The 25,395-nt window shown below is 49.0% G+C and overlaps 1 protein-coding gene across 5 annotated transcripts in view; it reads left to right on the top strand.

The window, feature by feature from the left end:
• Nucleotides 1-18,278, top strand: part of CAMKK1 (calcium/calmodulin dependent protein kinase kinase 1) — a 114,286-nt gene extending 96,008 nt beyond the window's left edge. For 4 of the 5 annotated variants that reach the window (XM_074922656.1, XM_074922655.1, XM_074922654.1 and 1 more), the window contains 4 exons: nucleotides 2,083-2,211; nucleotides 3,240-3,343; nucleotides 8,575-8,622; nucleotides 11,716-18,278. In XM_074922656.1, the coding sequence (XP_074778757.1) occupies nucleotides 2,083-2,211; nucleotides 3,240-3,343; nucleotides 8,575-8,622; nucleotides 11,716-11,788 (354 nt within the window). In that variant the 3' untranslated portion in view covers nucleotides 11,789-18,278. The remainder of the gene's footprint in view (nucleotides 1-2,082; nucleotides 2,212-3,239; nucleotides 3,344-8,574; nucleotides 8,623-11,715) is intronic. The other variant, XM_074922657.1, reaches the window with a different exon arrangement.
• Nucleotides 18,279-25,395: the final 7,117 nt, after the last annotated feature.

The raw sequence follows: 25,395 nt of genomic DNA, 5'->3' as shown, positions 1-25,395 counted from the left end.
CAGAGATCCATCAGCATCCTCTGCAGGCACGCCACTCGCTTTGTCTCAGGCCAGCACCAGCATATTTGCCACCAAAGCTGACAGTAGGAAGGTTGAGCCTCAAGAAAAAATGTGACATTCCTTTCATCCATGCCCGGGAGGCCACAGCCAGTGATGGTGGGAAGTCCTTTGGAGCTGTATTTAAGTATTTTGCTTGGTAGCTCTTGCAGGCATTTCATGTGGAAACCCATGTCCTGTAAGACCCCTTGGGGAGAAGAGCAGAGCTGGGTGCCGGATCTTATCCCTGGCTGTGCACTGAAGGTGCTTGCTGTGCTTGAGGACTTGCGTTTGATGCTGAAAGAGCATGTGTGTCTATGCCAGGCTGGGCTCTGGGCTTAGCCCAGGGCTTTGAACACAGCTTTTCTCGTGTTCACAACCAAGGAAACCATCCCATGAGAGAGAAGCAGTAGAAAAAGGGCAGCTTTCCTCTGCTGTTCCCCCAAGTAAGATGATGGCTGAGCAGCTTCTTGGCAGAGGTGACTTTGGAGTGACTGCCACCATCACTGAAGGCCCTGGAGAGAGGAATCCATCCTACAGAGTACAGGAGAGCCTGACGTGCAGCTGATGCAATCCTGGCGGGGAGATGGCACACTCCCTCTATTTGTATTCACAGACAAATCCCAAGGAGCCTTTTCACTCTGCAGTAACATACAGCAGGCCATGCAGCATCAGGGCTCCAGCCTTGGCTTCTTGCACAGTCAGATGTTTCTAAGTGGCTGCTCCAGGCCATCTCCTCCTCCTTCCCTTTTTGTTTTTCCGTTTTCACACTCCTCTTTCTCTTTCATGTTTCTTACATGTAAGATAAAATCCTGACAAGGCTGCAAATGTTCTTCTGCTGGCAGCATTAGCTCCATGCTGTGTCTCGTAAGTGGTCATTTATCATTGTGATAGATCTGTGATGTCTACATTGAAGATGAACATGGCAAGAGTTGGAAGGAGATGGTACAATTACATAAGGGAGTTAGGCTGGACAAATATCTTAACTGCTTTGCCCAACTGGGTTTGGAACTGCTGTTCACCATCAAAATAAATCAAGTAAATAATTCTGTATGAGGAACACTGAACATATGGCTCGACAGAGTCCTCTCCCTAGCTGAAAGGTTTGCAAGCCCCAGGCAGGCTGCAGGGCTTCGTGCACTGGTTTCACTTAAGGCTGGACATGGTGATGTGCCTTTGAAAAGAGTTGTTATAAGCACAATTAATGATCTTTGGAAAACACAACTTAATTAAATGCTGTAAAGCAGTTCATCACTAAACCCTTGGAGACCACTCTGGACACCTGTATACAACTCATTGGAATGGCAGTAGGCAGTGAGCATCCATCCTAATTAAACTCCTCGTCCTGGAGCATTTCTGGCAGTGACATTGGATGATGCTCTCCCTGACAGGCAAAACGTCCAGCCCTGGATGTTGGTGGCAGGGACCTTTACCCCATCCTGTTCTCAACTCCCTCCCTCAGCAGCAACATGGAGGGATGGTGGGAAACTGCCTTCCCTCTCCTTTGTGGGTATGTGGGGGTTTACATGGTGTCCAGGTGGCAAGGTGTGTTATTTTGCCTCTTATGTAGGTGGGAGGCCACTGCAGTAGCACGAGGCCTCAGTGTTCAGACCCAAGTACTCCATTTTAAGCATCTCAACCCTTGTTTGTGCAGATTTGTAAGTGATCTCGATTCTCGCAGGTAGCAAGCATACATAATCCTAGATGAAATGGATGCATAGGAGAGAAAAAGATGAAAATGCTTTAGATTAACTCATTTTCAAAGCCTTTCAAGCTTGATTCAGAGGGTGCTGGGCTCCTCCAAGGTGCCAGACAGTGCCAGTGGGTGCGACAGCACCAGGCATTAGGGGATGCCTTCTAACCAGCTGCCAGATTGCAGCCATTTCCAAGGGAGCTGGTTGAAGCACATCGCTGGAGGTGGAACATGGAGCACTGCTAACAGCTTATCCCCCTAATCAGTCCTGTGCCCCCATTTTTCTCCCGTCACTGACACCATAGCGCTCTGCTGTAGATGGGAGAGCTGTCTCAGCGTTCTTCCCCACGCAGGTGCATCCCTGGCTAACCAAGGGTGGCGAGGAGCCCCTGCCACTGGAGGAAGAGCACTGTACAGTGGTGGAGGTGACCGAGGAGGAGGTGAAGAACTCAGTGAAGACGATTCCGAGTTTGCCAGCTGTGGTATGTATAAACAACAACCACATCCTCTGCATGGGTCAAGAGCATGGTACTTGCTGAAGCTTTCAACTGATGGAGGAGGTTTGGAAAGGGTATCTATGGGCTCCTGGTATGAAAAGCTTGGCCTTTCAACCCAGTGTGAACTTTCTGTGTCTCTGAGTACTGCAGCAGCCTCACTCTGCAGGGCCTGACTGCGTGAGCAGTCCTATTTATGTCTGGCTGCTTTCATAAGAGCTGTAGGGTCACACCCCAAAGTGTCTGGCATCAGACATTCCAGAACACCAGAAGCATCCCAGGTGTGTTTTGTTTCATTAATCTAAGAGGTTCCTAAGACACCTCATTTGGATGCTCAGAATGAAGGCTCCAAACCTGGAGGTGTGACCTGGCCAGAGAAGCAGGGAGAGGACAGATGCATGTGCCTGCCAGCCTCGGGGACTGCAAGTGGGTGTTGAGGGCACTCTCAGCAGTTTGTGTATAGCCAGCTGGAGCTCTGCTGTGGGCAGTTACTACAATGCAGGTGCCTTTAGGGGGTTCCTCATGGGGAAAGAGGTGCTGAGCACAACAAGGACCTGTTTTCACAGTTCTTGTGATGTGATGTTGACATAGACACTTGCCCCACCAGCCAGCTGTGAGAGTTAAAACCATCTTTTCCCCTTGATAGCAGGATCTTTGCCTTTGAACCCACAGGAGCTAGCATCAGCCTGCAGGCAGCAGTGCCTGCCTGGGAGGATGGCCCAGGAGACCTGTGGCACTTCCCCCTCATGGGCTTGGACCACCACGAGTGGCCAGCAGTGGTCAGCAGCACCTGCTTTGCCTCTTGCATCCAGAGGTCTGAGCTCACCGCTCAAGGGAGTGGTGTTGTCACTGCCTGAAAGTCAAATAGTTGTTCTGTGGGTTCCTTTAGTTCATGCTCTATCGGTAATGCTGTTAAATGTTGTTGAATTATTGAAGAAGCTGTTGTCGGAGTCCTCTGAACTAGCTTCAAGGAGTCAGTCCTGCAGTTCTCACTGATCAGTTTTTCTTTTTCAAAGATCCTAGTGAAGGCCATGCTAAGAAAACGTTCCTTTGGAAATCCATTCGAGTCTCAGACGAGGCGGGAGGAGAGGTCCATGTCTGCACCAGGGAACTTACTGATGTATGTATACACAGCCTTTCCGGGCTCTGCTGCACGTGCAGAGTAAAGGTGTGTGGGGAGGATGAAGGAAGCAGTTTACAAATCTTTTGTGTAGCATTTAAGGTCGAAACTCCCTTCTAAATCAAACACTCAAGGTAAAATCTACCTCAAGTCCTCTAGGATTAAAATAAAATGCATTAAAGCAGCCTGAATAGATGCAGTTCTCGCTGTAAGGTAGGTTTGGCCTGAACACATGTAAGGTCTGGTTTTTAACCTGTTAGTTTATAATACACTGTGATCAAAGATCCATTAGAGATTGGAGAACTGAAATAAGTTTGAGTCTAGTCTAGATATGTATTGGAGGGTTTAATTTTTCGCTCCTTTTTATGGACAACAAAAAAGGTGCCAGATGAGCAGTTTGACTGTTTTATAAACTCAAAATGAGATTATGTGGTTTGTCTCTGGTCTGGGGCCCAAGTCCAGGCAGAGACACCATGGACACACTTGGGCAGACAGTGGAGAACACTTTGACATTGCTTTTTCATTTGAGAAAGCATACAGTATTTTTTTCACGCTGCCAGCTCTGAAATAGTGGAACACATTGTAACGAGATATTTGGAGGCTGGATATAAATGGCTATATTAGGATTAAAAAGGGAATAGACAAATTAATGCCTGTTGGATTCATCAACAATTTTTCAACACGGTGGTGTGGATATACAGGGGTAGTGGGAAGATTTCTCTGTCCTTTATTTGGTTTTTACTCTTTCTCCCTCATTTTTGTTACCAGTCTCTTTTGGAGCCAGGATTCTGGGCCATTAGTCCAGTAAATAACAGCTAGACCGTTAGCCTGACCTGGGACAATTATTTTCATGTTTCCACCCCAGAGGATCTGTAAGATTGCGGTTCACAACAAAGCTGTCCACTCAAAATCCCAGTACCATGGCTAGCAAACTCCCATGAGGGTGTGCTAAGAGTCTCACCACACCTTTGACAGTGCAGATGGAGTGTCTCTTTCACGGGTGTGTGGGGATTTAAGGGCTCAGCTCAATTAAGGATGCTAATCCTTATGGGCCCAACTGTGTATTGGAGACTTCAGTAAAGGCTTTGCCTTTGAGTTCAGGACCAGTTAGTATTAGACCCTGGTTTAACATTTAAACACCCCATACACCAGTGCTGCTGTGGGAACACAGATGAAGAGCATGGCAGTCACAGCTCCTTTGCCAGCTTAGCACAAGGGATTTGTCCTCATTGACTTCCCTTGGCTCACTGCCTTCCAAATTAGTTATTGCTAATTTGACACATGTCCCTGCCTATGTCTTCACTGTCCTTCCTGGTCACTGTATAGCATTGCTCTGAGATGGGGAAACTTTTACTAAATTTGAAGAAAAATGTATTGTATGCTTCCCACTGTTGACAGACAATTCAGAGCAAAGTATGATTTCTTTTCAAACCCTGCCTGAATTGATATTTCAGGGTGGTCTCTTCTAGTACCCTGAGCCTGTTTCCAAAAGGGACCTGTTCCCTCCCACCTTCATCTGGGATGCTTGAAAGCCCCTGCCATTAACCACCTGGTGGGAAAACTTCGTGACCCTCCATGCTGTGGCTGGTTCCTGCCTGGAGTCAGGTGCTGCTTTATCTGCTCAGAATAAGTAAAGTTTGTTTGATCTATAGCTGTGTAGTTTCTGATTAGCCACATTATCAATGTCTAATCCATTTTTAAACCTTTTTAGGCCTTCAGGATGAACTGTAAGCCTCCACTTTTGTTTGTCTCCTTCCTAAAGTTGCTAGTTATATTATTCTCAACTTATGCAAAACCAGAATCTTTCCCTGTCTACTCATTTCAGCCGCATGTTTGCATTCAGGCTCCTTGTACAGGACTGAAAGGTTTTTGAAAACCATGTATAATTTCCACTGTTGTTTTGCTGTGCCCAGCGCTCTGGGTTTACAGAAACATGTCAGGTCAGTCTAAGAGCTTAAAAATCAAAAGAGAAAAAGTGAATGGTCATTGGATGTGCCAGTTCTCCATTGCACTAATCCCTTCACTTCATTTCTCAGTCTCATGCCATCAGTGACAACTTTTAGCAGTAACAGTTGACTTTATCCTAAGTTAATTCATGCATAACTGGAGCTTTGAGAACCCATCTTGAAACCCTTCTGTTTAAAAGAAAGACATTGGCTAAATCTCTCCAACAAATAGTGTTATATATTAAACGCTACAGCAGGGATGCTTTTTTAAGGGATGGGGATTATTATTTCAAACATTGGAAAATGTTAAACTGGTTGAATCTAATGAAAATCACTTCAAATTCAAATAGATTTGTTGCATCTAATGACATTGATTTTAAGTGAACTGAGTCTAAATGGGAATGTTCGTTGTTCAGTGAGTTATCTCTTGATTACAGTGTTATCTCCACAGGGGCAAACAGAGTTAGACACTAAGCCTATCCAGTTCTTAATTCCTAGTGGGTGGTTCTCTAGTAAAAACACCCTTAATACAGATATAAGATACAACAGCAGTGAAATGTTATGAATAGCACTGTATTAGTTAAAACAAGTTTTGAGTAAGTGTGCATGACGGCAGCTTTCTAGGTCCGAGCGGGAGCAGATAATGTCGTTGTAGCATAAAGGCTCTGCACAGTTCCTGCATGTCAGACACTGCTGCCACCCCTGGAGCTGGAGAGGGGACCCCAAAAGTGGGACTTGTCAGAAGGGCAGTGCCTGCAGCCATTGCTGCTCTCTGGACACGCTGCTCTGTGGTTGCCTGCAAGGAGCTGAGCAAAAAATGAGCCATAAGTTCTCAAGCTCTCCACCACAGAGCTGCTTCTCCCCAGTGACAGCATCTTTAGAGAGATAAATCAGCTTTTGTAGTATTGTATCTCCTAGTTATAGGTAGAAAATAACTTGTTGTGTTTCTGTGTAAGAAAAAAGAAAAGCAATTAGAAAACTCCAGTTTCACATTCAATTTATTTAATTAGGCTGCATGTGAAATTGCCAGAGCCCCACTCACTGCTGCTTCAAGCATCTTAACATCTGTGCCCATACTGAGAATATATTTTGCAGGAAATCCTCTGACAGCTGAGCCTGCTCTCTGGTATTTGATGCCCAATTGATGGTTCTTAAAATGGATCTGTCCTTTAAGCTCACTCTTTGGGATTTGGAGAGGAGGAAACTAAATCATGTGGTTAAATCTTTTTTTAATTTCTCCCCTGCATTACCTATTCACAGTGTTCTGGGCTCTGTTCTTGGAAATGCTTCGTACAGAAGCTGCATGTGTAGAAGTCTTTGTGATAGCAGGAGGTCTTTCACGTTTGCCGCAGCCTTTGTTCCTTTAGAGGACACCATTAAGACGCTGGTGACTTGAAATGGTTTGTAAATTAGTACTGGGAGGAAAGAGGGCTTTTTTAGCTCTCCTTAGATCTGGAAGAAGCAAATCCTCTCCTGGGTGTTATGTATTGCTTTAATAGCACAGAAAAGTTAAAAAGGCAGCTGTTAAAATGGCAGGCACATTCAGCAGGTAGAAGGGAACTAAAATGAAGATGCTCTGCTTAGCAGTTCTTGTTTTGCAATGGCTGCCTCTCCCACGAGAGCACTTCCCCACACCTCGAAGCCATGTGTGAGTGCTCCTGGCTCTCTCTTTACCCTGCGAGCTGCTGGGGGGCTGCGTGGCACCAGGTCCTGCCTTTAAAGCGTGCAGGATCTCCCAGAAGATGCAGCGATTCACTGAGCCTTGCAGATCCTGCTCGCCATGGCCAGGTTCAACCTGTCGTTAATGGTGGCTGCAGAACCGACTGATTGTTTCTAATTTTTCCAGTTGCAGAGTATTTTTTTTAAACCGAGCTGTTTAGTGCTCACAGCTAAGTTCTGAGTTTGTTAGCAGTGTTTGCTACATTTCTTCTGCCTGCTCTAGATTTCTCCTAATTGAGTCAGCACGGGCTTCACCACATTTTATTACTCTCATTTATTGCAACTACTACCTATCAAATTAATTGCTGTGTTTTGACAGACCCAATTTACTTTTCCATTATGGCTGCTATTACTATTGATGAAATGTGGTTGTCAGCTCCTGTATGGGGGATCAGTCTGTATTTAGAAAGCCTACCCTGTTTTCAGCCTTCCCAAAAAGAGAGCAGAAGAGCCGTCACTGCCCTTAGGGCCATACTGTCATGTAGGCTAGACATGAGGAAGGTAGGGGAAGAAGGAGCAAAAAAGTGACTGACCCAAGTCTCCAAGCAGAAACAGCTTCTCCCAAAGCAGCCCAGAGGTACCTGCCTCATGGGGGGGGGGCTCTGTGCTGAAAGTCCCAGGGCTTAGTGCCATAGGGCTGCTCCAAAGCAGGCTGCAGAGATCCCCGGGGCAGCCAGGCTTACAGCATCAGCTTTGACAAGCACGTCTATCTCATCATAAGCCAGTGCTGCCACCACCACCACCAGGGTAACTCCAGCCCCGTTCCCACAGGTGAAACCACAGGGCACCCCATGGTGCATATGTACCTTCTGTATTCTCTCTCTCGAGCAGGGGCACGCTTACTCCTAACAGCTGAGGTACTAGACCCTACAGGTGGGGAGCAGGACGTATCCTCCTTGAATTGCTGGAACTGTCAGGACTTGGTCTTTGCTAGTGCTCGGGGTCTGTCTCTCCAGTCCCAGGAAGATTTTGGATAGGTACCACATAGATGCTGTCAGAACAGAGTCAAAGCCAACCAAAAGCTGTACCAATTTTCACTGCAAAGAGAGAACATCATGTCTGGTGGGAAGAGCCAGGCCCCACGGTGCAGGTAGGTATCCTCATCGTCCACCTAAGGACTTGCGGCACCAACTGTGGCACAGGATTTTCCTCTGGCAAAGACCCACGGTCAGCAGGACCCTGCAGTGAGCGTCCCAGCACTTGTGTGGCTCTGCCTGCGCTGAGCTCTGCTGCTGCACCCCCCATTGCACGTGGTGGTGATGCCGTGACAGTGATAGGACACGAGGCCCCCGGAGGTGCCAGAGTGCATGGCCCAGGGCAGCACAGCGGGACACCAGCAGCATGCTGGAAGCCATCTGGAGCCTTCAGCAGTGGTAGGGGCTGGAGCGGGTTTGTACCAGTGCTTGTCTCATCTGTCCTTCAGGCTGCAAGTAAACGAGACTGATTTGCCGTCCTCCATTTCACTCCGCTCGCTAGGCTTGTTAGGTACAGAAATACAAGCTCCTTTGCCTGCTGCCATCATCTTCATGATCACTTTCTTCCTTTGTCTCATTGTTTTGCTCTCAGGGACAGACTCCTCTTAAATACATCTGTATGTTTGCATCCATCTTTAAGGTAATTCAGTGTTTGTGTTTCCCCTGGGTGCTGTAGAAACGTGTGTCCTCTCCTCAGCCTGTGTGATTTGTGTGGTAGTGAGAGCATTTGGCTCCATCCTTCCTTCCTGTAGGAGCAATTTTACTGCAGTAATTCTGTGTGTGTGACACTAATGTTTATGTATGCTTTTTTTTATTATTATTATTTGTGGTTCTTTGGCATTTCAGCCTTCTTTGGGGAGGGAGGGGTGAAAAAAGCCAGTTGGGTTTTAGCAAGAACTGCTGCTCAGCACAACAATCTTGTAGGCTATAGCTACAGATTTTGAAAAACGCTGAGCTTTGTAATTTAGGCTCAGGTTTAATATTTAGTGGTTATGCAGATGAAATAGAGCTAGAGCCGTCTCTTCTCCAGCTGCTCTGCTACTCCCGTGCGCTTCTGTCTCTGATGCTGTGCTGGGAGGGCTCTGGGCTAACCGAAATCAGGCTCTCTGTGTGACCACCCACGCCCCTCAGCCAGGACTTCATTAAGACAGTCATTTGTCTGCACAGACCCTTCTAGGAAGCTCTTGATCCAATTAATTCTGTTAAATAACAAAATAACATTTAATGCAAACTGCTTACAGATATCTCAGTGTGAAGTCTCAGGATCTAGTGCTTAGGCAGGATGCAGCCTCCACCTGGATCTGGGGAGACCTGGTAGGGCTCAGAGACCAGGGAACAGCCACATGCTGCTCAGTGCCTTGGAGAGCAGCTCCACGACTCTGGAGACTGGCTGGCCTGGTTTACTGCTCCCAGGCGAATGGATGAGCTGGAGTGAGGATGCTGCCCGCTCCAAGTGAGGAAGGACTTGCAAAGATTCTCCAAAAATAGGAGAAGGCGGGCGGAGGAGGATGGGGACTGACATGGCGCCATCGGTGACAGCTGGTGCCACTGCCTGCTGCTACACTTCCCATAGAGAACTTTCCCAGAGAGGAAAGGGGACTTCACCAGCCTAGAGGAGGGCAGATTATTGGTATTTAATGGGGACTCAGTGGAGGAATTAAGCACTTACCAGGAGTGTGTGTGTGTGTATGATGTGATGCAGCTCTTTGTAGGTTGTCCCACTCCATCCCTGTCCTGTGCTGCCTGTGTTTCAGGGGAAGTGCTGAGAGGCTCCTTCCTTTCTGGGCACAAAATACTGTGTAAATACTCAGGCTGTGATCCTTCTGCAGCTGCTGTGGTTAACAGCGGCAGGGTCTCCTGGATAATTGCACAGGTTGGGCTTCGCTCACTTGTGTTAAAAAACAGCAGAAATACAGTCTTCTTTCTTAAAAGAATTATTTGTTGGAGATTGATGTTCAGCCACAGGCCTCACAGCACGAGCCCTGGGTCCCATGCAGACTGCAGAGTGCTGATGCTGATCTCTGCCACCTTAGTGCAACCCGAGTTTAGCTGGTATTTGCCACTGTGCAGGTGTCAAACTGTTTTGTGTTGCACCCCTCTTGCCCTGCCGCAAGGTGCTGGGGGAGGCAGAAGCTGCTCGGGGCGGTGGGGGAGCATTGAGCACAGCCCAGGCACAGAGCAGGCTGGGCAGCTGCGGGCAGGGACCTGTGCTCTGCTGGAGAAAGGAGCCCCTGCTGCTGTGTGGGGTCATCAGTCATCTAAAGAGGGTGATGACAGGCACCAAAGATGGGGCTGTTCATCAGCCTCCCCCCTGGGGAAGTGGTCCATGCTCCAGGTTCAAGGTCAGGTTTATCACAGGGCTTTGCTGGAGCAGAGGGAAAAGGGAACATGAATTTTATCATTTCTGGTTTCTTTAAAAATGGTATAGATCTGTGTGTGCTCTCAATGTTGTTTCCAGCAGACAATAACCCCAGAGCCCCAAACCCACGCTTCCCCAACGCTGTGAGCTCCAGGCACGTGCAGGAGTGCTGACTCTCCCCTGCCGTCCTCGCAGGCTGATTGTGGTGCAGCCAGGCTAGCTTGAGCGAGGCCAGACACCCTGGGAGGCAGCATCACCTCCTCTACACTCGCTATCATCACATCTTCATCCTGGAGAAACAGGCGTTTTGGGTTCAAATCATGTGTCAGCTGTGGGGTGTTGTGAGTGGCGCCTGGAGGTGTCACGTTTTTTCCCTTCAGGCCAGAGTAGTAACAGCTTTCTCTGGTCAGAGCTGAGTCAGGGACTGTGTTACGGATGGCCGGCAGGATGTTACTCCTCAGGGATGCCCCCAGGTGCACGGCTGTTGTGTACGTGACTGCCAGCACAGCTGAGGCTTGGCCCGGGCTTTGTCAAACTGGCTCGTTCAGCTCAGAGCCTGTAGAAGTCCCCCAGCCCGAGCCAGCAAAATGTTCCATCAGCCTAAATGTCTTCGCTCATACTGGAGAGTGATGCCCTAAGCAGCTCTGAGCCTGCCTCCCCATTGGCATGTCCCATCCCACCACGGCAAAGCTCAAGTCTTTTACGTAGCAAGACACTGAAAATTAAGAGTGGGGCAACAGGATTGAAGGTATCATGGTGTAGGTACAATGCAAGTAAGTTACTTTGGCTGTGTTTTGGGGACTGCCATTCTTGGGCTGAGCAATTTTGGGGACCAAACTCACAGAAACTGAAATCAAACAGCTCTTGTGTAGGGAAAACTGGGTTCTGGTAGAAACATTCAATTTTTATTGATATTTACAGTGGGATTTGGAGAATCAGTTATGGCATCAAGCCATCACTGTTCTTTAGAAAAAGAAAAAAAAGAAAGATTAAAGAAGAGCAAACCAGAACTCCCTAAATACCAACTAGATCATTTGGAAACATTGCTGCTGCTCTGCAAGAGTTTCTCCAAGAACCAGATACCTCCTTGTGATGCTGCAGCCAGGAGAAGGGCATTCAGGGAAGCACAAAGCCCAGTCTTCAGGGTGCAGAGACCAAGCAAGAGTCCAGGCACATGCTTCAAAGCACTGCAGTGCATTGAGCAGGGATACTGCTGAGCTGTTCGCGTGGTACCACCACAGCAGGCTGGTTCATTGCTGTTCCCTCTTAACATTGATGTGTTGACCTGGGTTGCCTGTTGGAAATAAACCCTCCGCTTTTTTTCTCCCATTGCTATGTGCCTATAATCTCTTTATTTCCTTGCCATTCATGTAGAAAACAAGGGAGCAGAGAAGGAGGCCGGGATCCGGAGCTGCCCGACGTGTGTGAAGACGAAGCCACATCCTGAAGCCACCTGGCTGCCGCAGGCTGGTTGCTCACGTGCTGCTGCTGTTGTGCCCATCGTGGTGTTGTCTAGCACACATCTGCCCTCATCACCAAGTCCAGGGCCTGCAAAGCGAAAAAAACAAAACCAAACCAAACCCAAAAACCCCAAAACGGACCAACTCAGAAAACCAGAAAAGAGGAACAGAGCAGCAATAAGGAGAAGAGTGAGTCCTCGGGCAGCACGGCTGGCAGAGGGCTGGCTCAGCCTCGTGGATGGCTGCGTTCCTCGTGCAAGGTGTCCGTGTGCTCCTCCATGTGTGCCTTGCTCTCCACTTGTGCTTCACGTGTGGGCTTTGTAGTTGGGTGTCTTGGCCGATGAATGTGGTTTTATTTGTAACGCAGCAAACCAAACATTGTCTCAGGGGTTGTTTGCCCCAGAGGCTTTTCTCCTTGCTTTTTTGCATTCTCTATTTGAAGCATCAGGAAAAAAAAAAAAAAAAATTACGTCAGAGCCAGGTTTTGTATCAGAGTGCAACTGTTTTATCTAATGAACAGGGAAAGCACTTCTGTATATCAGGACACAGTCCTGCTTCTGTTGGAGCTGATGGCAAAATTTCTGTGAATATCAGTGAAGTGAGGATGAGGTCTTGCTTTTGGAGTGAATGCTGTCACTCTACGCCTTTCTCTCTCTTTTTCCTTCTCCTCTTATCCCTCAGTTTTGCACAGTGTAAATCCTGCCAGCATTGATGGCTTTAGTCAGGGCAGTGTCGTAGAATAGAAGAACCACACGATATTCCCTGTAACATGCCATGAGCCTTTGAACGTCGTCGAGATCTGGAGCACTGGGGTACGCTGTGACACGGAAAGGCCCAGTGCACCGAAGCCATCTGCTAAGGAGTGTGCTCTTCCCAAAGAGCCTGACTGCACCCCACCAGCTGCACCCCTCCTGTGCACACAGGCGTTGTTCTCAGAGCTGAAAAGCAGGCAGGTTTGGGATTTATTTTATTTAAGGGTAACTTCCTTTCCCTCACTCATCTCTTAGCTCCTTTAATATTATGTACCAGATGCTATTAAACTCTAATTTCCTGATAAATAACCCAAACTGGGAGAGCTCCCTAGGATGGAAAACATTGGTGGAGGATTTTTAGACTAAGGAAAGCTACAGAACACAAATGAGATCAAAACTTGATCTTTTGTTTTTTAAGGCTTTAATTTTTAATTTTATTTTAAGACTGTAATTTTTATGCACGTGCTGATGCTGCTATTTTATCCATAGATTGCTTCTAAACTTGAGATTAGAAGCTTCATCTCTACAGTTTGACAACAGGTGAGAGATTGCACTTAAAAGGGCAAATGCAGCTATTTCAGTGGCTGTTGACTATACGGACTGTGTGTATAATCAGGAATTTCACTCTTGCACTCAAAGAGTAAAAACCAGTGATATCAGTCCATCAAAATACATGTCAATATTTTCCCTTGAGCTTTACGGGGTCTGAATATGCCCCTGGGAAGCCAATGGGATTGGGTTCTTATTTTATAGTACTTAAATAAAGGACACGATTAAATTTGGTTCCTACATAATCTTACTGTCTTCTTTTAGGTTAATCCTGAGGGCTTGCGACTTCGTTCCCTAATTTTTTGTGTGAAGGGGACATGTGTACAAGGGTTGTTGGTAGTGACTGGTGCACTGGTGTTCCCGTTCTGTTTCCTGCAATGGAGTTTGGTGGTTCCCAGCATTTTCACAGCTGGGCTTTGCTGCGCATTCCCAGCCTGCTGCCTCCCCTTGTTCATCTTCAGCCCCCACAGGTGCCCAGAAGCAGTCCCCAGCCTGGGCTCTGCCCCACATCTCACCTGTAAATAGTGGCAAATTGGGAGATAATATTGCAGCTAATATATTTTATTAAGGAGACCTTTAATTTGTAAAGCAGACAAAGGTGTTAGATCCCATAAAGATTACTGCTCTGGGCCGGTGCTCTGCATCCCTTGCATCCAGATGGTAAATGCTGCCTGCCTTGGTGCGGCTGCCTGCGCGCTCCGCATCTCCGAGGGCCGTGGTGCAGCCCACGGCGTGACACACTCCAGCCTGTGCTTGGATCCTACTGCCTCGGAGTGAAGATTTAAGCACCCGGTGAAAGGGAGTGAAAAGGGAGATGGGGACTTGGTAAGGCTGAGAGTGCAGCGGGGGTTCCACAAATGCAGCGGGAGGGACCGTCCGGGCGGAGCCCCTGCCTGCCCGAGGGGTGGTCTTGGAACACAAACGGGGCTCTGCTGGGGTGCCACCAGGTCCTGCTGCACCCCAGGGGCTGAGCTGAGCAGTGGGAGCAAACTCTGTCCTCCAGAAAAATGGGCTCTCTCCAACTGGTGTCCCTGGGGCTGGCTGCGGTGCTGGGCAAGCCCCCGGCCTGCGCAGAGGAGTGACTTCGGGACGAGGACGTGACTCAGGATGTTGCCTTATTCCTGAGAGAAAAGGGAGTACCAGGAATCCTTATCCCCGTGAGATTTCTGAGGTCTAAGCAGAGCTCTAAGACTGCAAACATGGGGTTATTCATTGCATTTTTAATATATAGTAAGAATAATTTGCTAATCCAGTCAGTTGCTGGGATTATTCTAATGATGCCCAAACAAGTGGGAGCTAGCGAGGCAAGGCTGCTGGAAGGCTGTTTTCAGCCTCAGTTAATGCAACCAAACAAATAATAACTTACAAATTAGCTCTATGTCATGTTCCTTTAGTGTAGCTAAAGTGCTGCTTCAGTTTTGGAGAGGAATGGGCGGAATGGGTGATTTTTTGGGTGATTTTTTGGAAACCTTCTTTGAAACATTTGTCCTTTCAGCTGAAAGAAGTTCTGGAGCTGTTTCCACAGCTCCAAGAAACAACCAGAGTTGTACAGCTGAGCTTTGTCATACCTTCAGCAAATCTGACAGTCTTGTGGGTCTTTCCTTTATACTTTAAGAAATCATCCATATTATGTTGCAGACAGCAGCCTGAAATTTGCATGAAATTAAAAAGGTGCACTAGCAGCAAGAGAAACACTCGGATTTATTCAAAGGTTTGGTAGGACTCCTGCAAAAATATGCTCTGCCTCTGGCTTAGCTGAAATGAAATCCTTGCTTGTTTATGTGCATGTTAGGGCAGCTCAGAGCAACGCTGTTTCTGCTCTGAAGAAAGGAAGAGATTAAAGAGAGAGTATTTATTTGAAAATAAACACCTCTGGAAATCCAGCCCTTTTATCTGTTCAGGAAAGTCATTCTCTTTAGCTGGATGGCTAAATATTTGTCTCGCTTCCCTCTGTGAAGGAGGGGATGGGGTTTGGTGCAGCAGGGCTTCTCCAAGCAGCCAGAAGAGCTGGCATCAGTGCGCTCTGATGCTTTTGGATGTGCTCTATTTTTTTCCCCTCCAAATCCTTGCTTGCCTGTGCTAGTTGCGGAGCACCGGCATCCTGTGAAAAGAGTTACCAGGATGCTCTGAACTGTCTTGGCTGGGCTCTACGTCCCAGCAGGGCGGCTCCTTCCCCCGCTGCGTGATGGGACGGTCGGCTTGGGTCAGCTTTGGTTGACTTTTCCAGCTTGGGGACGGGTCCAGGTTGAGGGACCTTGAAGTAAATTTCTCTTTGAGGGAAATTGCACATCTTTTTGATCTCCTGGAGGTAGATTTCTCTCTGTCTTGCTCAATTAATAGCTCTGGGCCTTCAGTTTGGGAAGTATTACTAAATAAAAATCCTGGTTTAGTCTCTCCTGTCTGATGCGCAGGAATGCTGCAGTGAATGTCTTTAACCCTTTGGGCAGGAATACATTGCTATGAATGTCACGCAAATAAATGAGGTTTTCAGCTCTTTAATGATGTATTGCAGCATGTGAATGGATGCATGGATAACCACTCACAGCGTTTATAAGGGCTCTGCTTTGGGCAGTGGTTTTCCCAGTGATGCATCTGTGGGAGATGGCAGCGTGGGCAGACGTGGGGTAGCCACATGATTTAGCGCTGGAGCAGGAGGTGTGCAGAACAGAGAGGGTGTTTGTAGGGTGTTTCCAGGTGTCCATGCTGCTGGGGGCAGAAGGAAACCCTGGAAGTTGAACTGCAGCACTGTCTCTCCAGCGCGATCCGTGTAGGAGCCCATGTTCGCAAGAAAAACTAAATCACCTGCAGTAGTAAGTGTGACTGGGCTGTGATATTTTTTTTATTATTTTTTTAGTGCCTTGAGACACAAGAAGCAAGCTGCACAGCAAAAGACTGGGCTTTCTGAAAGATCAAGTGCACACATGTCTTTGACATGTTTTCTTTATCTGCATTTTGAGGGTGGATAAGTCAGGCCTGTCCTTTGCTGGTCATGGAGGCATCACTTATGTATCTTGTTCATGTCATAGCTAGGAGCAACATTCCCTGTCCAGATGGTCCTTCACTTTTTTTGCATCTTGCAGGTTGCCAGTTAGAGAAATCTTTGAGTTTCAGAGCTGAAAGTGCACCTGGAGATTTGTGCCGCGGGAGCACTGCAGGTCCACAGGCACGGGGGCTGCAGCCGGCCTCGGGCACCAGCACGGGCTGCTGCCCCTCCCATGGCAGGGAGACGTGGGGCGGTTGGAGATGGAAAATGGGGCAGCTTTAGGTATCTTCTGTCATGTCCCCTGTGACACACCATGAGGGGAACACCTGATAAGTACAGGGTCTGTGGCAAGCCCAGCAGGCTCCTGCCGCTGTGCCCCTTCCAAGGCAGGCAAAATGGGACAGAAACCCACTGAAGCTAAAGACACCCCCAGGTCCTTGCTGCGTGGCACTGCTAACCCAAACTGTGTTGTTTGGGGGTGTTAGGGAGGGTGGTTTGACAAATGCTGCCCTGGAAAATATTCCTGGGGAATAAAACAGGGATGGTGGGAGCAGCCAGCGGTCAGGGCTGGTCATGGGAAAGCTGATTTAGTGTAGGGGCGCGTTCAAAGGGAGCCTGCCGGGGGGACTGTGTAGCTGCTCCATGCAAAACGAATTGCAGCTCAATGAAAGGACTCCCAGGACGGGGTTTAGTTACTTATTGCCAGACTTGCAGCAGTTTGCTGGTGGGAGGAATTTTATGTTCCTTCAGCATGGCTCCGTATCCTGAAGCCATCAGCAGTGCTGCAGCAGGGGCTGAAGGAGGTTTTTCTCCATTTCCGTGGTGTGTGGCTGGGGGAGCTCAGCTGCTCTCTCCAGCTCAGTGCTTTCCCTCATATCTTGCCCAAGAAGGCCAGGAGCTTTGTCCCACCAGCCCAGGGGCTTCATCCCAGCCCCTTAGAGACCCAGGCTCTCTCTGAGGGTCCCTCCTGGCTGCCCTCACTCATGCTCAGAGCCTTCATCCCCCATCAGCTGCAGTGATCAACGTCCTGTAGCAGGTGCTCTGGGCTTTCCTACGCCGAGCAGCACCATCAGGCAGGTGAGAAGCTGCTGCATGGTTGCGAGTCACCCTTTGGGGATGCAGCTCATTCAAGATCTTCAGAACAAACGCAGCCAGGATTGTTGTCTGTGGGCAGACTGGCTGTGTGAGTTGAAAGGATCATTTATGGTCTTAGACACCTTCACCAGTGATTTCCAGGTGTAGAGCCCACACCTTCAGTGTTTTGCTAGCTGCTCGCTATTTATTGTTCTGCTACAGTAAAAGATGGTCCTTCTTCCTTCTTCCGGATGGGGAATCTCACCTTTGTGTCAGATGGTGATAGAGGAAAGGCTCCTTTCTGCCCCGAGGGGATGGGGATCTCAGTAAAGGTGAAAATTTTTCCAAAGGAAGGAGGACTGTGCTGCAGTGCTGGGGGTTCTGCTGAGAGCTTGAGCGCGTTGCGTGTCCAGCAGGAATACCGGACACTGGAAAGCAGATAGTGGGTTATTGTGTGTATATATAACTTAGTTTGGGTACCAAACTTCTGCGCTTTACCAGGGCACATTTACAGTGTTGTTTGCTGAGCAAAGCAGTGAAAGGGGTTTCTTTCCTGGCCCAGAGCCTCCTGCAGAAGACATGCTCTGATCAGGTCCCTCCCAACCTGAATTAACCTGGATTACCCCATGACCCTGTTACTCTGAATGCAGCCTCCCACAGGACCAGGGGAGGAAGGCAGCTTCAGAGCTAGTCGCTGCCTTTCACCTTCCCTCCCCTGAAGGAAAGCCATGTACGCTTAGAGTCACTGCTAGCGGACACCCGGTCAGTAACCACAAGCCATCAGTCAAAGCATTCCAAAAAAACCAGTGTAAATTCAAGAAAAAATAAATTGCAACTTTTGAAGGTATAATTCGGATCCTCTGTGCCGTAACTTTGCTGCTGTTTCTGATTTATAGGCCTGTTCTGTTAGTATTTAAGTCTCTTGTTACACTTGACGTTAAATAGATGACTCTGTATGTACTCTGCTATAATTCAAGCATGATGTATATGCACTCAGAGCTGTAATGGCATGTGGCCGTTACACTGTAAATATGTACCATGAATAGAGACGCTATTTTTTGCATGCTTTTGTATTCTAGAACTGAAGAGAAAATGACAATAAAGTCCACAGAAATGACACTCCGTGCAAGTGCAGTTCCTAAGGCGGCGCTTGCTGCTGGCTCTCGTGTGCTCTCTGCTGTTCAAGCCCTCTCTGTGCTTTTAGCTGCAGCAAAGAGGGGCTTACAGGGCCTCCACCACCCCTTCCCTCCCTGCCCTTTCCCTTCCCTGTTGGGCTTTTCCCTGGATGAAGAGGCTCAGGGACCTATCGTGCTTCAGTACCACATCACCAATCATTAGAGCACCTTGCAGTAATGTCACCTGTGAAGCTGTCTTGCCTTAATGGCATTTTCTTCCCAAGAAACACTGTGCAAGTTGCTTTGAAGAGGGGTTGGCCTGGGCTAGAGCGAACTCAGCACCTTTGTGGCATCTATCTCATCACCTGTCATTAATGTTTTTCCCAAATGGACACAGGATGGGCCCAGTACTGGACACATGTGTTAATTCACAGGGATATAGGCTGTTGGCACCTTCAAGTCTGGATGTGAAGGACACAAGGTCCAAAGCACTTACAGGGTCTGGTCTGTTCACTGGGACGTCCTGGGCTTTCTCAGTTCTCCTGGCACCTTCACAGCCTGTTCCCAAGTACTGCAGTGAGCTGCCCAAAAGGAACTGAGTCTCCCTGAGCGCAAGGGAACAGCCAGGCTCAGTGTCCCCTCCAACAGCTCATCGCTCGGGGGGCTCAGTACACAGTCCCTTTGGTTAAGCAAACCAGACTCAGCTTCCCCTTCCCATCCATTTTTTTGGCTTCACAGTCAGGGGGCAGAAGTGGGGAGATCAAAACCTTTCCAGCCGGAGATGATCTCACACACAGGTCCAGGTCTGTGGTAGTGACCAGACAGCAGAAGTAAATGGAAGAAGAGTCTTGGATGCACCATATCCTGAAGTGTTTTTCCAGTAGAGCTGTGCTGTTCACTGTTGCGAGGAGGGGATGTGCTGGGGGACAAAAGCTCAGTTTTGCTGGATGCTGTTTCTAGATGCTTCAGCAAAGTCTCCACGTGTGGGCACAGCTTTGGAAATCCCTGACGTCCTGTTCCTCCCTCCCTGAAGAAAGCAGGAGCCCACTTTGTGCCCTGAGCCAGCTGCGTGTGGGGAAACTCATCCTGTCACAGAAACATCCCTGTGCGAGCCAATCCTCACATCTTCCCGGACAGCCAGCAGCTAACAAGGCACGGCCATGCTTCAAACTAGGATGTTACAGCTTCGTTTTCCCATTCTGCCTGCAGCAGCAGACTGCACACTGAGATGACGACTGGTGTTTCCCAGCAAACCACACTAAGATAAAAACCTGCTCTTCGTTTTTCAAACACTGAACAAAAAGCACTCTTAGGTGCAGCCGCAATTAAAACAGCGAAGGGTTTTGCTTGGATTTATATATGCTGTGTGGCTTTATTTCTCACCTGGGGATGTTTATTCCTTACAAGTCCAGTCTCTGTGTTTTTGGTAAGGGAACGGCCCCCTCCGTGTTGGCAGTGAGGATGGGTGGCTCCGGCTCTCCAAGAATCACCACAGAAGTGGCTGGAGCTCCGTGGCTGCAAGGAGCAGGGGCTGACTCCATGCTGGAAAGGAGAGGACAAGCTCCATCGCCAGCTCCTGTGGGCTCAAAGCAGCTGCTGAACTTCACTGTAAACTTTTATCCTCCTCTTTTTTTTTCCCCCCTCAGTTGGGTTTCCTAGCTTGTTTCTGGCACACCAACACCAAATTAGCAACTGAAGAGGTGAAACCCCCTTTGGGGCCGGGTCACTCAATGCTGCAGCAATCCTGACCGGCCGAACCCAGCAGATGAGGAAGGTACCTCATTGCCTTGTGCTATCGGAGAGGTGGTTTGTGTGGTAAGCACAGAAAAACATGCCCAGATGTGCCCCAGTGCCATAGCAACGGGGCTGAACCCGCTGCAACCACTCACGGAAAACCACTCCGTAAGAGGGACGGCAGCAGCTCGGGTGTGCAAACAGGGACATCGAGGACTCTTTAATGAACAAACACTTTTGCTGGATTAATGCTATTGCCCGCTCCCACGCTGGGTGAGAGCGTTTTGTCAGCGAGTAAATAAAATATTGAAGTCACATAACTGCTTGTTACCCAGGGATAACGGCATCCTGGTCCCGCCTCGGCAGGTCACATCACCGCCACCATCACGCATCCAGCCCCGAGACATGGTCAGTGACATGTCCCAGGCCAGGAGATGCCCCCAGGGTTTAGGATCATTTTAGGATCTCGCTGGGGACTCAATTTGAGGGTTGATCCAGCCAGGTAAATGGCTTGAAAGCCACTGCCCTTCCTTTTCTTTTACATGGGCTGTGTTTCCAAATGGATTTCTTGAGCAGTAGGTTACAATTTAGTGCTTATTATAATATTCATTGAGCTGACTTTTTCTGTAGCATTATACCAAATACTAATTATTAGAAATTAAGGTGACAAGAGGGAATAACATTCTGAGTTGTGTGAGTAATAACAGCCCAGGAGGGATAAGTGAGGTAAAGCAGCAGGAGAATTTCCTTTCTAGAGGGAAAAGAGAGGTAATAAACTCCCCAGAAGCAGGTGTGCAGGAGCCACGGCTGCTGAGCAGAGGGTGTGCAGAGAGGTGCCGGGCAGGGCAGCTGCCGGGGGGAAGGGGACAAAAATATCGGAGCTGCTGGTGAGTGCAAGCAGAGGGGTCGCAGGCGTGGGACCACTGGGTCCAAAACGTTCAGCTTTGGGGCATCACCACCTCGCAGGATCCATACAGGGAAATGAACTCCAAAAGCTCAATCTTGCATTAACATTATTTCTCTAGTTCATTTGCTTAGTTTATTATTTTTCTTTTTCCTTTTCAGGCTGAAAGTAAATTTTCTATGATGACTTCCAACAAAAGATGGGAGGACGTTTCTGCTGGGTCCAGTATCAGACACCAGTGCGTGTCCTTGCGAGCTGCAGGTTTGGGTGCTGGTAAGCAGCTGCTGCCAAGGCTTTGGGCACAGTCCAGCTACAAATAGGTGGTGGTTTTAAAGCAAAAGCCTGAGATTTTAGTTACAGCCAAGGTGGAGCTAAACCAACCTCTGAACCACACTTTGTCATGCCAAGTTCTGTCCTGAGAGCCACGACTGCCACTGAAACTGCAGCTGTGGTAGGAGGGATGTGGAGGTGGGATGAATGGCTGGGGAAGCACCCAGAGCCATGCCGGGCTGGGCGAGGGACAGGCTTTTCCTGTCCCCAGTGAAGGGGGAGTCGTCAGCCCTCAGAAGACACGGCCCCAACTGGGAGTAACCCCGTTATAAACTTCACCCTTTATTGTTATCCCTGCTTCTCTGCTCCAAGCTGTGCGGCTGCCCCCCAGGCTTCCCTCCACCAAAGGCTGTTTAAGCACACTCCATCCTTCCTATGGTTTAGTGCTGGGGAGAAAGATCTCACGTGAAAGAGATCCCTTTATTGCCAAACATTTCCAGGATTTGTCTTGTAACCTCCTTGAGTAGGAAAAAAACCCATTTACCACGTTCTTTTCTAAAGCAATTTCCAGGGAGGATCAGCAGACACGGCCAGGAGCCGGCAGCATCAAGCCCTGACCGAGTTTCTTCGCTTGATTAAATCAATGTTTTGCCACTAATATGATCTGAATGCCCGTTTTCTGTGCCCCATTTATTTTAATGCAGGGGCTGGGGTGCAGGGGGAGGCAGCACCAGAGCAGCTCTCTGGAAATCCCACCGAGGCGCTCAGCCCATCCCATGTCACAGTGTGTGATGTGGTAACCCATGGGGGGAGAGCGGCCGCACGCGCCAGCCGGGATAACTCACATCTGCGGTGCCTCGCAGCACCCGTCTGTCTCCCTGCACCCCTGGCAATTGAGCTCTACTTTTTTTGGCAGAGGAGGTGTCTCAAGGCTGTGTTTTGGGAAGGGGGATGCTCTTGCTTAGTCTGGGTCAGGCAAAATCCCCATGAAAAAAAAAAAAAGTAGGCATAATAGGTGGGGTTTTTTTCATCATTATAACGGGATGTGGTTGCGTGAGCAGCTCCTCCCTGCCCTGTGGGCCCCTCCAGCCCTGCTGCAGGATGGGGACGGGGACAGGGATGGGGACAGATTGCCGGCAAGGGAGGGAGCTGACCCACCACCAGCTTGAGGTGAAGCAATTAAAGTGTATGGCTGCCACCGGCGTTTCCTGCCTGTAATTAAAGCTTTTAATGAGGAGGCATATGGTAACCCCTCTGGCCCCAGGCTGGCATATTGCCAGGTGTGGGTTTATTAACGGCTACTAATTACACTGTCACAGTGTATATGTTGGGGAGGGCTGCATCACCTGGCCCCAAGCACGCGAACTGGCTGTGAATGCTGTCAAAAAAAATTTAATTTTATTTATCTTTTTTCCCCTTGCATCAGAACCTTGAAGCTCCAGGTGTTTGCAGGGCATTTTGGAGACACCACCACCCCTGGGACACAGCGCTGGCTCCTTCCCCACTGGACCTGACCCCCTCCTCCATGCACAGGGGCTGCAAATCCGGCTGCACGTTCTCCCTGCAGCCAGCGAGTGCTTTTTATTCCTGGAGTTATGATGAAAACCTGACAGGCCCAGTAGCTGTAGCGGGGCTCAAAGCCTTTCCCCATCCCGATGGCGCATCCGGCGGCTGGGATGTCCCCGGCCCCCGATGGCTCCCATGTGTCTCTGGACCAGGACTGGGTGTTATCCTGGTAAGAAAACCAGTGGCTGCATTCCCCTTAGACCTCAGCCCTGCTGCTGGCATGTTTATTGGACTAAAAGCACTACAGTGAGGGTGTTTTCACCCTCTGCATAAGGATCTTGGTAATGTTTTACAACAACTGGTTGTATTTTTTACATCAGATATTATAAAGTGCCTTGCTCCCAGTCTGGGGCTCTCTGAATCTTCCAGCTCTGCACAATCATTTAGAGAAAATTAGCATTAAAATCAACCACGTGGAAGTTCTCCCCTTTCTTTAAAAGCTGGTCCCTGGTCCCACTCCTGCAGCAGCCTGGTGCCATCCTGTCTCTGCCTGCCCTGTCCCTGTGCCGCTGTCACGGATGGGGCAGGGGCTGTGGCCAGCACTGTGCTGACAGGCTGAATCAGCCTCGCGAGGGATGGGAGCCCGTGGATAGTGGGACAAGGATGGACAGAGGCCACTGGGGATGGAGTCGGGGTATGTGAAGCTGCTCACCAGTGTCTGGACATCGAGGGGCCCCACAGACGTGAGCTCGATTTGGGGCTGGGAGTGCCCCTCCAGTACCGTTAGAACCAGCGGCTGAGGGATGAGCTGCCACAGCACCGAGTGACGCTGGAAAGAAAACCCTGTGGCCTTGGCTGGACACAGTAACACTGCGTGAGTGTGTGAGGTTAAGTGGGGGGTTGTCTGGGCTCTGGGACCCTCCCTGGCAACCCGGGATTCAGGCAGCAGCAGCTTTGACAAAGCGGCAACAAAGTGCAGCAGCAGCTCCCAGGCTTCGAGGGTGGCGGGTTCTGGCCAAAGGCATCTCCTGCACCGTTCTCTGGAGCATCAGGAAATCATTTATTTTAAAATATTTCTTTATGATGACTCGAATGACAGGAGTGCACATGCCAGGACACAATTTTGGGGAGCAGGTAGGCAGGGACACCGGCAGAAGGGCACAAGGCTGGTGCGGGTACAGCCTGGCCAGAGCCCCGAGCTCCCCGAGTGCCAGAGCCCCAGCACCAGCAGGGCTGAGCGGTTGCTACCAGATTTACTTGTTCAAGATATTTTACCTTTATGACATTAGAGGGGATTATGCTTTAGCAGCATGATACAGCAATACAGGGAAATACAACACAAGCCTTGTGTAGCGATTGCTATGCCCAGTACAACCATTATGCCCAGTACTGCTGCTCACCCACCGCTCCAGTTGTGAAGAGGGTGCTGGAGAAGCCCTTGGCACTGTGCAAGCTGCCTGGTCGGCAGAGGAGAAGGCACAGAAGTCTGAGCACAAATTAGAAAAATTCCTCTTTAAAGGAAATTAGTGTCAGGGTGTGTAAACTGCATCCTGGTCCAGCCTTCTGCAAACATGTGCGTGCTCCCTCGTGGCAGGTAATGAATGCCCAGAGACGGTGTCTCCTGCTCGTTAAGGGTAAACCAACTGACTTATCTCAGGAGACAGCTGATGACTGGTGGTGCACAAGTCCTGAGGGGGGGATAAACGCGTCTCTTCCGCGGGCGAAGCCTTGGGCCGGTCTCTTGGTGCCCTCTGCTGCAAGGCGTCCCCCGGCCGGCAGCGTGGCCCTGATGGCGTGGCACTGGGGTTTCGGGGAGCCGGGGGGGCTCCTGCCCTCCTCACGGTGGTGAGACTCGGCCGTTTTGCTTCGTTGGTGCTAATTTCATGCTGTGACAGTATTTTCAGTTTCATGCCATAACGTCGGCATTAGGCAAGGTGAGCTCCTGTGAGCATTACCCTCCCTCCACTAAAACTTCTGTGGGTATCCACTATGAAGTGGATTCACCATTTTACTGAAAATGCTCTTCAAAAAGGATTTTTAATGCTTATTTGGATTTCATAGGTAAGCATTTTTTAAAATAGCGTTATTCCCTCTCACAAAACAATTGTTCTTCCATATACTGCTACCACGTATGTTACTGAAATACGCTGGATCTCCTGGTGAGACTTTTTATTACTCTTTGGGAAAGATTATATTTGGCCACACCCTTCTCTGTGTATCCCCCCCTGCAGTTAAAGACTTTTATTCCTAAAGGGAATTTTATGAACAAAAAAGGAGAAATTAGGTCACAGGACTTTAACAGCAGTTGAATTTCAGAAGCTGGTTTCTCCACAGGGGTCATGGCAAAGTTCCTTTTTTAATTCACAGATCTGCTCTTCTCCATAAGTCATGTATTTGAACTAAACGGTTTTGGCATCAGACCACCAGCATTTAATTGCAGCTGAAGAGAAACCTGAACAAAGAGCTCAGCGTAATAAATGTCCTGTTGGAAACCTCCATTAGCTGTAAATGGCTGTCTTACCTGTTCATATTAACCATTTAGTCATGCACCCCTTTTTGGGAAATAAATCCCTTAAAAGCTCTAATTGGAGCTGAGAAGTCAGGTCCCCTTTGACGGGGCAGTGCCCACACCAGAGCGCTCCCGAGCGCCCAGGCCTGGGCCGTTTCACAGACACACGTCAGGACCGTCAGCGGCGGGACACTCCTC

The sequence above is a fragment of the Athene noctua genome, chromosome 19 (genome assembly GCF_965140245.1).
Source record: "Athene noctua chromosome 19, bAthNoc1.hap1.1, whole genome shotgun sequence".
In the NCBI taxonomy this organism is placed as follows: Eukaryota; Metazoa; Chordata; class Aves; order Strigiformes; family Strigidae; genus Athene; species Athene noctua.
The sequence above is the reverse complement of the archived record's forward strand: the minus strand, read 5'-3'. Positions and strand labels throughout refer to the sequence as shown.